Consider the following 13,371-nt stretch of genomic DNA (forward strand, 5'->3'; position numbering starts at 1 on the left):
GGTGGACGGACGGGCGGGCGGGCGGGATGCCACCAGCCTGGAGATAGTGACTCAAGGAGCTTGACGGACCGACTCGACGCAGCCCGCTGGCAGACAGCCGGATCGGGGCCAAAGGGTGGGGGTTGGGGGTTTACAGCCACGGCATCGCTCAGGCGAGCCATCTATAACGAGGGGACTCTGCCCGTACCGAGCGAGCACAGGACACTCCGCCTCACGGCAACAGGGGGGGGGGGGTGCAGCGCTGATCAAAATGATACCCCAGTGACCGGCCTTTCTCGCCTCGCTTGCCTCCTGCCTGCCTGCCTGCCTGGATGCGGAAACCTCACGTGCTCGCGTTGGCATCTGTGCCAGATGCTGCCGGTCGATGAATCTCGGGGGCAGCACTGGGAAGAGCCTGATTAATGGATGAACTCCTTGTTCCCCGTGCGGTGCGGGACGGGGTTCTGGGCGTCGGGCTGTTGTCGGGGGTAGGAATGGGCGGGTGATAGCGGACGAGACGTATGGAATCACGATAGATAGGATGCAAGCAAAGTGGTTCAGGTCGGATCGCTGTGGTGCTGGGGTTCATCTACAGCTCTTCTCCGGGTCGATTGACTTGGCTGTCACGGAGTCGCTATCCACTCTTTGCTGCTCCAGGTTGTCCTCCCGGGCGAGACCCGTATCTAGTCAGCGAGCATACAGACCCCATCGCATCTACCTTATTACACATTACAACCCCTTGCTCGCCGACGACGTCTACGATGTGTGCTATAGGATGTGGTGGGCCCATTCCGTGACCCCAGAGGGGGCGCCTGGGCTCCCGTCGAGGAATGTCTCGCGGGATAGCTTCCCACGGGCGTTCATGCCAGCCCATCCACGACGGCGGCATCTCGATTGTTTGCGTGGAGGATCGTGCTCCACCGCAGCCCTGCCCATGGCTCGTTCTCCCGCCGACGAGCCGCGGCCCCTCCCCGTCTCCACCGTCGAGCGGCCGTCCGAAGGGAACTGGCAGCATTCTTACCCCCCCCCTCCCCCAATGCTGGATCGCACCATGTCATGTCATGTCACCTCGACGCCGCGCTCTCAACTCGTGTGTGTACAAAACCCACCCACCCGTCACATTTGGGCCCGGTCATACGATGCGTTCTCACGCAAGCAATCGGATCCTCACACACACAAGTTCTGGTCCTCGAAACCGAGTTGTCATTTTCCTTCCACCCCTCGCCTCCTCAGGGCGCCGGCCCGCCTGGCAGCCCCAGCCCCGCGTCGTACTTGACCGTCTCGTGGTACAGGCTCCCGGGCCGGCTGGAATACTCGGGCGGGTTGTGGCTGCCGCCCGGGCGGAACCCATCCGTCACGACAAAGGCGTTGGCGTCGTACGACGAGCTCGTCGACGTGGACCACCGCCTGGGCGCGGGCGCGGGGGAGCCCGGCAGCGGGGGAGGCGGCAGCGAGCCGCCCGAGACGACGGAGTCGGTGTCCGGGAGGGAGATGCCCGAGCGGATGGAGTCGGCGTCGCTGGCTAGGGTGGTCACGTCCCAGGCGGAGGACGACGAGCGCGACCGGGAGCCCGTGCTGTCGGTGCTGCTGTCTGTGGGCGTGGCGGCGTCCTGGTGTGGGGCCCATCGTGGCTGCCCGTGGGAGGGGGCCCTGCTGTGGTACGAGGGCGCGGCGGACCGGATGGACCCTGGCGATGGGGGTCTTGAGGGGTCGTAAGGGCCCCCCCTCCCCAGGAACGAGGGGTGCCGGCTGGCTGCACCACTACTACGGATGGAGCCGGGCCTGCTGCTCGGGGCTGACTGGGACTCGACCTGTGCGGGACCGTGGGCGGCTTGCTTCTCGCTGTCTGCCGCGGTGGATGCCCCGTGCTGCTGGAGGTAGAGGACCGACAGCAGGATGGAGAAGGTGTAGGAGAAGCTGTTTGGATGTCAGCTGCCGGCGGTCAGGATGGTGTTTTGGACGCTGTTGTTCCACGGGCTGGCTGTTCTTACATTGCGACCGTGGAGAGACCATACACGGTCCTCGGGAAGGTGCACAGCGCGTCGAGCTCGCCGGCGAGCTTCTCTGCTGCGGTGCCGAAACGGATGGTTGTGAAGCCGTCAGAGGGCTGGCGGACAAGGTCATTGCCACTGTCTAATGGGAGTGTCAGCTGGACTTGATCAGAACAAAGCTGCGGCCAGGGACGTACATTTGTCTCTGGTGAGACCGTGGCAGTCGGCCGGGAGGCCGGAGTAGGCCAGGATTGTGATCTTGGCCAGGTTGATGCCCATGATGGTCAGGTCCGACGGGACGGACATGACGGCGAAGAGGCGCCATGTCCGAAGGCCGAGGGTCTTGAAGACATGGACACAGCACAGGACGACCGTGGAGTAGGCGAGTGATACCAGGCCCTATTGTCGTTGGCCAGCGTGTGTTAGTATATATGTGTGTATATGGGTCACTGAGACAGACACGAAGTATAGCATACCAAGACTTGGACCCCTCGCATGCGGCCATTCTCGCCGAGCCGGTTATTCTGGATGTGGGCATAGAGGAGACTGAAGGAGGCATAGACGAAGAAGGACGAGGACCACTGCCATATTCGGATGGCGGTCAGGCAGAACCCCACGGCATTAAACCTCGTGGGAGGAGGCACCACCGGCTTCTCGACCATTGTGCGCTATCTGAGGATGTCCACGAGGCGCTGGCGTACACCTTTGGGGGGTGGTTTGTGGACGGTGGGTCCCGGAGGCGACGGAGATGGTTGGACTTCCAGCGGCGTTTCAATGACGGGTTGGATGACGGAGGGAGGGAGGGCGGATGGGCCCGTCTGCCGGTCAGCAGAGGCGAATTCCACGGCCAGGGAGCATCGAGGACAGGCACTACGAGAGACAACCACGAGAACGACAACGACGAGTTGGACCACAGATGACCGACTCACTGATTGGAGATCAGGTGTCCAACGAGGAAGTCTCTGGCCGGATCAGACAATCGAGAGTCGAGAAAAAGACCAACCTGGCCTGATGGACGAACGAGGATCCCAAAAGAACAACGTCCCCGCCTGGAATCTGGTCGAGCTCAGCCTCAGCCAGTCTGTACTGTAGTCTAGTCTATTTTCACGCACTTGCGTGTCCAGAAACGCTGCTGCCTGTGCCGTTCAAGCCATGAGTCTCGACGGGGCCAATCACAGCCGACCTCGAACCGTCTAAGCCACCGTCGAGGGAGACCTGTTGACAGGGATGCCCACCCTAGTTCCCCCTCCCGATGTCGTGTTGCCAACCCGAACCCTCGAGTTCTCTGCCTACTCTGCCAGTCCAACATCTCCAAACCGACCCAACCCCCACCAACCTGGCCGACAACCTTATTTGCTCTGTGCTCTCGGTATGCAGCTAATCCTTCCGTGGCTGCCGGTGACGCGTCCTCGCTCTGTCTGACCATCCATCCCGCCGGGGTTCATCCAACTGCGATGAAGCCCATGGCTGAGGTGACGACGGCCATGGCCCGGATGCCACGCGAGTTCCTCGTCACCTCGAGACTCCCACGGCCGTCTTGTCAAACCGTCGACCCGCTGTCTCACTAATATAAGAAACACGATGCTGCGTCTCTGTCGGCAATCCTGGGTCGGGTCCCTTGCCGATGGATTTTTTTTTTTGGTCTTCTGCCCGTGGGGAACCGAGCGAGACCACAGACACCCGTCTCTCTCAAGAAGTCAGTCCCTCGAGGCTGTCGATATTAGTTGCCGGATGTGGTTCAGCCCGAGACCAATAAGTGCTTGCTTGCACTGCCAGCATGTCTCTGCTATTTTGAGCCTGGGGGCTGTTTGTTGGTGTTGGCTTTGCCGGGTCCACCAAACCAACCAACCAACCGAGACCACACACGCCCACTCGCTCATCAGCCAGGTTTCCTTGACCGACCCGCACCTGGAATCAACGACAATCATAACAGACCTCTCGCCTGGGGACTTCGGCAGCCAGCTGTCCAGCCCTCCAGCCCTGGACAAAAGGGTCATCACGAGCAACACAAAACCTGGCACACACCACAGGCAGGCTTACTTACAGGCTTATGAGCATGACGAGCCTACGGGCTTTTCCCAAAAAGCCCCCCGGACAACCCCCAAATCATATGATATGACAAGGCCCACCGGCTCTGGGTCTTGTCCAACCACGGCGTGGGGCCACCCGCTAACACCTGCAGCGTACGGCCCCCGAAACGCGGCTCTGGACCCGAGAGGCGCCCCCCTCGTGCCGGAGCCTCGGTCTGCAGCTGCAGTAGTAGCCCTCTGAGCCATGTTTGTATGTGCACACCTGCGCGGCACAAACAATGCACGAGGGCCCCCAGTGTATCTACTGTAGGCATGTACGTGCGGCAAGGACAACAAGACGTCGTGGTTCGTTCGCCGCAAGCGCCGGGCCTGGCCTCAGCTGCTGCTCACCCCCCCAGAGGTAAGTGAGTAGGTCTGCTCTTCTGCGCGGCGGTAGTGTACCGAGCAGATATACCCAAGTCTCCGTACAGCCCACCACACCTGCAGGGCCGGCCTTGGTTGGGTGGCTACTCCCTGCATCTCTCTCCCGCCCGGCTCCAGCCCGTCTGCCCGTTTGGAATGTCGGGAGGAGCACAGCAGCACACAGCCCCGGGATCGCCTCTTACATACATATCACCTCGCCTTCCAGCTCTTCCAGCTGGCAGTCATGTAGCACCGCGTCTCTTAGTCTTTGCGAGGATTCAAATCCGTCATAACCCTGCCTGCCTCCCCTGACCTGGTCGTGTTTGTGTTTGTGTCTGTGTCTGTGTCTGTGTCTGTGTCTGTGCCAGTTTGTGTCTCCGTGTGGGTGTTCTTACTCACCATCTCTGCCTACTGCCTTTTACCCCCATATCCCGCCTGCTCGTCCCTCGACTATCCCCTCGACCCCCTAGAGTCTGCCCTCTTGCCCTAATTACTCTCCTTTTCCTCCAGCTGCCGCATCTGAGGCCATTCCATGTCCCTTGGCTCCGTATAACTCCTTCACGATGGGCTGGGAGCTCACGAGATGGATAGTCTCGGTGCGCTCGGTGCAGCTCATGGGGTCCTTCATCCCGGGCGCGCTGAACGGGTGGTTGCTTTACTTCATCGACCACAAGGGCATCACCCTGTCGAACTCGATAATTGTTCTGCAGATATTAGTATGTTGTCTCCGCTGGCCGCTGATCACCAACTTCCTCGTGGACGTGTCCGCCCTCTGGTCTGAGGAACACCCTTCAGTCCGGTGCCCAATGTCTAACCACCATACTAGATCACACTCATTTTCTCATATACGGTATTATCGCTTCTGGTGATGCACGGTTACCGGTTCGCCCAGCGGCCAGTGTGGATGACCGGCAGCATATGCCTTGACATCGTCTTCTGTTTTATCGCCGTGGCAATCGTCTCCATACTCGGCGTGGCCGGGGTCCCGGCCAACTGCAGCGGGCTGTCGATATCAGTCACCAGTATGGCTTTCCAGATCAGACCCGCGTCGAGGGGGGCAGTCGCTGACAGACACGCACAGCTTCCTCCCAGGAAATTGATGAAGACGTCAAAGACGGCCTCGAGAAATATGGCTTCAGCACGATGGGCTTCACCGACATGCAGGGTCCCGACAGGGGCAACCTGGATCAGTACTGTGGCATGGAGAAGGCCTTTTACTTTATCACCCTGGTCATGATGTAAGTCCACACACAACATGGCTTTTCCGTATTCACCGTCCCGTAGTGGCGTGCGTGCCACTAACACAAGGACGCAGCCTGAGCTTCATCTTCATAATCATCCTCTCCGTCATCCGCGTGTGCCAGATGCGCATGTTCTCCAAGGAGGAGCTCGACGACCTCCTCCAGGAGCGCGAGAACATCATCAGGCTGGAGCACAAGCTCCAGGACCAGGAGGCCCTCTCGACGCCGACCCCGACGCGCAACATGTCGCCCGTCGCGCCGCGGCCGCCGAACGACGGGTTCCCAGCAGCGGCAAACAACAACAGCCGGGCCAACTCCCTCCAGTCCCGCACGGCAACAACATACCACGCGACGCCATCCTCCTCCTCATCATCAAGCAGGCCCGCCCGCCCGGGGCTGCGCTACGCAGCCGCCGACTCGATACCGGGGGGCCCGTCCTCCTCCTCCTCCTCGTCCACACCATACCGCCGGGCCCAGCACCCCCGCCCCCACCCCCACGAGCCCGTCTCCCCGCTCTCGCCCGACTCGCCGGCCCCGGGCTTCATCCTCTCGCCGACGGACGTGAGCGCGAACCTGGCCATGGTGGCGGACGGGTCGCGCGGGGGCGGCTACACGGGCGGCGACGGCGCTGCTCTCGGTATCGGCGTCGCCGTCGACCTGCCGCCCTACTCGCCCGCTGTCAACAACAACGGGCGCGGCGGCGGCGCGGCGGGGGCGGGGATGATGATGCGCGGGCACGCGGGGGAGAGCAATGACATCCGGCTTAGTGAGTATGTCAAGGGGGCTACTGCCGCGCAGGACATGAAGGACTCGAATGGGTTTTGAGGGGTGTGTTGTGGGGCGGGCTCTCCTGACTGGCGGGGCGGGACGTTGTGGTGTGGCCGGGGGCACTGTAAATTGATGACGGGGGGCTTGGACTATCTGGCCGTGTTGGGTCCAGGTGAGGTGAGTGGTTGTCGAGGAACGGTTTCAGTTATAATAAAACTTCCATGACGGCGTTGATGACTTTTTCCTTCCTTTTAAGAGGGTATCGACGGGGCTTTGGTCACGAACTCGATTATATACCTATTCAACTAGAGATCATATCCCTTCAAGAGCATCGGCGGTGACCGAGTCGATACCACATGTGCATCATTGATGGCTTAAATCCTCGATTCCCCTCACTTACCAACACATTTAAGACCCGCGAACGTGTCTTTCTCGAGTACATTTTCGGACGGGTAAGCAGCCATTTGAGAGAAATGCGCCCCGGAGCCGAAGCAATTACTTGGACACTGCAGCGCTGCCAGTTGTTATGTCTCGTCTGACAGATGGCTGCTACCGATCAAGTGTCTGGCAAATACGTAAAACAACCGGCGTTTACCATTGTATGGGAGATTAGATACCTACTCACACCTGCTACAACGGAGGAAAGAGATGACGGAAGGACCTCGTGAAACTCTAGACACTTCTTGATTCGTGTATCTTACTAGACTGCGATAATAATCATGAGTTGTTTTCTATTAACAGATGAACTATGGGCGAGCATGAAATGGAGTAGTATGTTTACTTGGTGGTTGTAGTCTGGGTATTTACTGCTACCAGACTTGAGGAATATTGCTATCGAATTTGACATAAAGTGGTTGGAACAGACTGAGGGGTATAACAGATAGTTTGATGGCGCTTTTTGTATGGAGGTTGACATTCTTTGGTTTATTGATGATAGACTCTAACTGGGACTAGAATGCATGATGCTATACCCGAGTGAAGACAACAGGGTCTTTAGCGCTACATAATGGTCGGAAGGTTTGTTGCGGTGTGTGTGGTCGGTGTGGTAGCCAACGAATCCGACGATTCCCTGTGCAAAGCATTATTCATTTTCGTACCATAAGGAGATCGGCTGAGAGATATTCAACACCTTTTGATGATCCCCTAAGAGGACAGCCCGTCGGTATACCATAGGGTATGCTCAAGGTGTCGCTTCAAAATACACGATCTTCCTAGCATGGTGCTATCCTGCCGTTGCCCAGATAGTTCACTCGCGTTGGTGGTCAGCTCTGCACATGGAGAACAGCCACTAAGAATCAGTGCTCTCAGCCACAGGATGCCTTGGCAGCCATCAGGATATGGATGGGGTTAGTGCTATCTTCATCCATTAATCCCTGCCCTGTTTGCATTCATGTTGGAGACCTCATGTCACAGGACATCCAGAGCAATATTCTGACATGCTGCCCCCACCCCCCGCTTTTGTTGCCATTGTAGGTGTTGGCGTGCATCAAACGCTTCTGGTGCTCTGCTGGGAATATCAACAGGGTCTTTACTACTCGTAGCAGCCCTTAGCCAAAATTAACAACCTCCTCGAATCTCTGAGCTTCCCCATGAGCTACTTCACCGCAGCCCAAGAATGAAGAGCGACGCCTCACCCGCTGAACCCCCCGGCATATTCAAGCACGAACTTCTTCCACAAACAGCAAAGTACATTAGGCTCCTCGAAGTCCTCGAGAGCAACTGTACCGAGGACATCAAAATCCGATGCAAGTTAACAACATGGCGGATCACCGACGCACCACCATATCATGCAATCTCTTATACCTGGGGAGACGCAGGGTCCAATGCGACAATCCTCATCGACGAGAAGCCCTTCACAATCCGTAAAAACTGCGAATTTGTGTTGAAGCAAGCCCGCTGGTGTAAAATAGGCCGCTACTATTGGGTCGACTCTATATGCATCGACCAGGAAAACTTCGAAGAAAAAAGCACACAGGTTTCGATAATGGGCAAGATCTACCAACAGGCTGCCCACGTCCTGGCAAGCGTGGGCGACCACATGGACGACAGTCATTTTCTCTTCCAGAAGGCACAACAAATCTTGATGGCCCGAGTAAGTTCAGAGGCGAGACGCCGCATGGTGATTTACCTGGCCGGGGAAGTGGCTATGGTCCGCAGACTCCTGTGGGCTGCTATCAGCTTCACCCAACGTCCATATTTCACGCGCATGTGGGTCTTGCAGGAACAACAGCACGCCAAACAGGTCACTTTCTTGTGCGGGCCAGACATGGCAACAAAAGAAGTCGTGCGCAACGTCACGTCCTTGGCGTTGACCTTTTGCAGAAGGCTCCTGGTTGAGGGGCCCCGGGAGTCACCCCTTCTGGCAGTACGAATGTGGCAACCCGCGGACCCCCACGCGATACCTAAGAGTCACGACCTGGCAAGGGATAGAGAAGGTGCCCTGGCAATGAAGAAAGGACTACTGATAGCTCTCCATGTTCTGTCAGAAGACCCAACCGAGCGCAGGATATCATCGCTGTTGGACACCGCGAGCGGACTGCGGTGCGCCGATAACAAGGACAAGATATACGGCATAGTCTCGTTGTTGGACTGGGGGCCCGTTAGGCCAGTCAAACCCGACTACACCAAAACGGATTTCGAGGTTGCTTTGGACTTCGTGCTGGCAATATCGAGACTGAGGAGGCACAGAATGATCAGCTCCTTGACGGCAGTGTCCAAGTTCACATGGCGGAACCTGGGGCTCAACCTCGAGTCGGACGGTGTCGTTGAGGCAGTCGCAGCACGTCACGGGCCCCCCTCGACCCCAGAGTCGAAGCCGAGAGTCTCATCGACGGCGATGGTCATCACCGGGCCCGGCTACGTCATCCAGCCCGGCTCTCTGTCCGACGGCCCCGGGTGCACGACCTGGACCGCGTCAAGGCTGAACGGCTGGAAGATCCACCTGCCCCCATGGGCGAGACCCGGCGACTTTGCCGTCTTTTCCGAGAGCCTCCGCATGTTCTCGAGCCCGGTGCTGGTCAGGATGGTGCCCTTCGATGCGCCGGGGACTGCCATTGGGGACGAGGGCGGTCTCGTCATCGGGCACGGGTTCTGCGAGGCATCCGTCTACCACGGGGTCTTTGACGAACCTCACGAGCACCGCTTCCTGATACACTGGGATGTTGAGGACGAGATGATCTCCAGCCTGGTAGCAGAACGCCTGAGCACAGTGAAAACATTCTCACGTGAGTGGATTCACGCGCTCGGTACGGGTGTTTGTAGGAGGCAAACGCCTGTGTCGTCCTACGCGGCTATAGACTGGTACAATTATACCGATCTAGTCCCTTAATTCTACCTGTGGCCTGATGATCTACTAAACTTGGCAAATTGACCATCGTTGAGAGTTGTTACCTGGCTTGAGAGTGGCGAGTGTGCTCGTGCTTCACCCCTAACGTTCCCAGCATGGGAACGATAGAACGTACCTTGGCAGTACAAAGTGTGCAATGATTCCACAACGGCAGCAGTAACCATGACGCCCGCAAGAGTGAGCACAAATGAGCTGTTGCGCGGCGATGCGGCCCTCAGGGGCGCGCCGAAGCCCGCCTGTTGTTCTCTCTTGTGTATTCAGGAACTCGTCTGTTGTGCCAGAAAAAGAATTTAGGGTACACAGTCGGTATATTCACTGATTCTAAATGGACAATGAAGTACCATGAAGGTGCCACTCGAAGTCTTTCGGGACCGAGACTGCCGGCAGTTGGCTAGTAGCACAGCAGATGATCGTTGAGACCAACGTGTATAAGCTTACCTAGTCATCCCGCACATAATTGCCGGTCAACTTAGCGCTGACCGGGCACATTTCCCGAGCCGCGAGCACGAAAGGAGCCCGAAGAATGGTATTCTGATCATTCCCGCTCACCCATCCCTCCTGAAACCAGCTAAACTTAGATACCCACGAGCACCGAATCCGGAGATGAGGCCCCATAGCTCGGCGGCCGGTCCTCGAGGGCGCGCCCCCAGGTGGGCGACTCGCTGGCCCCGAGGCTCACCTCAACCGTCCACCCTTCAGTAAACACCCGGTGGCCGATCCAGCTCCGGGACCACGGCTCGCCGTTGACGGTGACGCTCTGGATGTATATGCTGCCGTAGCCGGGATCCCACCCGTCGACAACCCTCACGGTGGCCGTCTTGCCCGTGGTCGGGTGCGTGACGCTCACGGAGCGGAAGAAGGGCGCCGAGATGATGTAGACGTCCTGGCCCGCGACGGGGAACAGGCCCAGCATGCTGAAGAAGAGGAAGCTGCCCATGGCGCCCGAGTCGTCGTTGCCGGGCAGGCCCGCGGGCTCCGCCGTGAAGGAGCCCGGGATGTACCCGTGGATCCGCTCCGCGGACAGCCCGGGGCGTCCTGCGTAGTGGTACAGCCACACGGTCGAGAAGACGGGCTCGTTGGAGATGTCTGCGAGTGCGGAGCCGTGGAAGTACGACAGCCGGTCCACGAAGGCGTCGTCGCCGCCCATGAGTGATATCAGCCCCGCGACATCCTGCGGGACCAGGAACTGGTACTGCCAGATGCTGGCCTCGAACGTCTCGGACGGGTTGGTCGTCAGGGAGCAGAAGCCTGCCAGCGTGGAGCAGGCGATGGGGTCTTGATATCCCCACGTCCCGTTCAGGTACTTGGGCTGGAAAAAACCCTGGAAGCCCGTGTCGTTGCCGTTGATCAGGGAGGTCTGGTCCTCGCGCCACAGGGCCTGCCAGTTGCCGCTCCGCGCGAGGTACTTGGTGTAAAGGTCTGACCTCCCCAGCCCCTGCGCGATCGTGGCGAGGTTGAAGTCGTTGTATGAGTACTCGAGCGTGCGCGAGATGCTCCGCGAGTTGGTTCCAAAGCCATTGGGGTCAAAGTCCAGGTAGGGAATGTAACCTAGGCTCTTCCAGCTTGCGAGACCGCCTCGCCCTTGTTTGGACCATTCGAGCGGCTCTTCCTCAGCATCCTTGGTGACAGCTTCGAGGGCAAGCTCCCAGTCGATAGTGGACGACAGGTTCTTGACGTAGGCATCGGCCAGTACGACGTCCGCGTTGGACCCGCCTTGTGTCCAGCCGTTGCACAGCGACATATGGCAGTCGGGCAGCCACCCCTCGTTGCGGTAGGTATCGAGGAGCGAGTTAACCATCTGCGTCTGAGCGACCGGGTCGATAATGGTCAGAAGTGGGTGCTGTACGCGGAACGAGTCCCAGATGCAGTAGTACGAGTCAAAGTACGGAATCCCGCTGTCCCAGTACGGGTTCTCGCCCGTGTAATTCTGCGGCGACATCATGGCCCTGTATATTCCGCTCCAGAAGCTGGTCTGGAGATCCGTGCTCGCGCCTCCCGCATCTATTGACACCGGACTCAGCTTCCGCCTCCACGAGTCCTGGGCATTGCCGACGAGCGTGTCGAAGTCTTGGATGGGGTCAGGAATCTCCGACTCGGCGGTGCTGCAGGCCTGCTCTGAGCTGATGAAACTGATACCCATCCTAGCTGTCACGGTGTTGTCTGTTAGACCGGAAAACCTGGCAAAGCCTCCCGCCTCGAGGAAGAATAGGTTGAAGCCTCTGGTCACAAATAAGTCCTTGGGCTCAGTCCCTGCCCGGTTGTTCACCCACACGCCGTTCTCATAGATGTCGCCCCCAAAGAAGTCCACACAAAAGTGCATGACATATGATCCTGCCCCGAAGCTCGGCAGGAAGGTACCATTACCAGTCATGCGTCCGGTGTCCGGGTCAACACTAATCGATGCATTCTGGCGGCTCTGCCATAGGTCCGTCAAGTCCAGCAACACCAACGGGTGCGGAGAATTCCCGCCACCTCCCGAAGCACCTGAGAAGTCAAATCGGTACAACGCCGTCCGCTCCGCAACCGTCATCTCAGCGCCGATACCAGACTGCAGCCGCACGCTGAAGTACCCAGGCCGGGCGACCACGCTGTCAGTGGCGTACGGCAGCTTCCGGTCACCGATGCGGAAGCTGCAGCTGTTGACGTCCGCGTCGTCCGGGCACACCTGCGGGAACAGCGGGAAGTTGCCCAGGCTGGGGTTCCCGCCGGTCCCGGAGTCGTGTACCGAGCTGAACCCCGTGACGTTGCTGCCGTCCGTGGCGAAGCCGCCCGTGTTCTGGCCGTCGACGTTGGCTACGGCCTTGGCGAGGCCGTACGGGAGGGAGGCGCCCGCGAAGACATTGCCGCCGTTTGTGGAGCCTATGAGCGGGTCGACGAATTCCAGTGGGTCCGCGGTGGTATTTGTGTTGTTTTGTGCCAGAGCTTGGAGGGCTAGGATGGCAAGATTTACGGACAGCAGACGAGCCATGCTGAATACTTACATCTGCATAGATGATGAGCACTTGACGGTGATGCAAAGATGTAGAGCAGTGACCGGACACCGAAGGTTTGCAGCTCACCTACTAGTAGGAGGGGTCAAGTCGGCGCCCCTCGCGGTAGCAGATGTTGGCCGATCTGCTACGTTCAAGACTGGTTTGTGGTGAATACCTAAGAACTTGATGTACTAGTAGCTGCAACATATGCCATATGACTACGGTTTTGGGCCAGCTCAGCTCGAAGCTCAAAGCACACTTGTTAACAACGCGATCGTACCCGCAGGACGAACACCATTGCTGCTACCGTTCGTCCCGCCTGATCTCCGCATTATCGCGGCTCCCTGATCCATGGTTACGTCGACAAATGGCTATGGCATCTACCCCGCGTAGCCCCCGGATCTGGCAGGTAGTTTGGCTTTTCTGAGTGCAGGGGAGATAAATGAGCTGCAGATCCCGGACAGGGGTTCGCGTCTTGCCATTTAAGTTCAGCAGACGGCTCAAATTATATCACACGGCGTCTGGGGATGTGAACATATATCAAGCTCTCTTAGGTCACGGAAACATATTGAGGACAGTAATCTCTTGAGTAGGCTGTGGCTGCCCGGCCGATCCATTTGGCCAATAAAGATGGCATTGCTG

The 13,371-nt window shown here is 58.5% G+C and overlaps 3 protein-coding genes across 3 annotated transcripts; 1 reads left to right on the forward strand and 2 right to left on the reverse strand.

Annotated features, from left to right (window-relative positions):
- Positions 1–37: 37 nt before the first annotated feature.
- On the reverse strand, positions 38–3,033 carry KVR01_000609 (uncharacterized protein). The gene is made up of 4 exons (XM_044784716.1): positions 2,447–3,033; positions 2,168–2,369; positions 1,971–2,112; positions 38–1,896 (listed from the first exon to the last, which is right to left on the reverse strand). Exons 1-4 carry the CDS (start codon positions 2,630–2,632, stop codon positions 1,209–1,211), a joined length of 1,218 nt encoding a protein of 405 aa, XP_044650558.1. The 5' UTR covers positions 2,633–3,033; the 3' UTR covers positions 38–1,208.
- A 4,809-nt stretch (positions 3,034–7,842) lies between these two features.
- Positions 7,843–9,739, forward strand: KVR01_000659 (uncharacterized protein; the record flags this gene model as incomplete). Its single annotated transcript, XM_044786394.1, has 1 exon — positions 7,843–9,739. Exon 1 carries the CDS (start codon positions 8,027–8,029, stop codon positions 9,737–9,739), a length of 1,713 nt encoding a protein of 570 aa, XP_044650608.1. The 5' UTR covers positions 7,843–8,026.
- Positions 9,740–10,331: 592 nt separating this feature from the next.
- KVR01_000328 (uncharacterized protein) lies at positions 10,332–13,148 on the reverse strand (the record flags this gene model as incomplete). Its single annotated transcript, XM_044788668.1, has 2 exons — positions 12,817–13,148; positions 10,332–12,740 (listed from the first exon to the last, which is right to left on the reverse strand). Exon 2 carries the CDS (start codon positions 12,723–12,725, stop codon positions 10,332–10,334), a length of 2,394 nt encoding a protein of 797 aa, XP_044650277.1. The 5' UTR covers positions 12,726–12,740; positions 12,817–13,148.
- Between the last annotated feature and the right edge of the window lie 223 nt (positions 13,149–13,371).

The sequence above is a fragment of the Diaporthe batatas genome (genome assembly GCF_019321695.1).
Source record: "Diaporthe batatas strain CRI 302-4 chromosome Unknown Contig00001, whole genome shotgun sequence".
Taxonomy (NCBI): Eukaryota; Fungi; Ascomycota; class Sordariomycetes; order Diaporthales; family Diaporthaceae; genus Diaporthe; species Diaporthe batatas.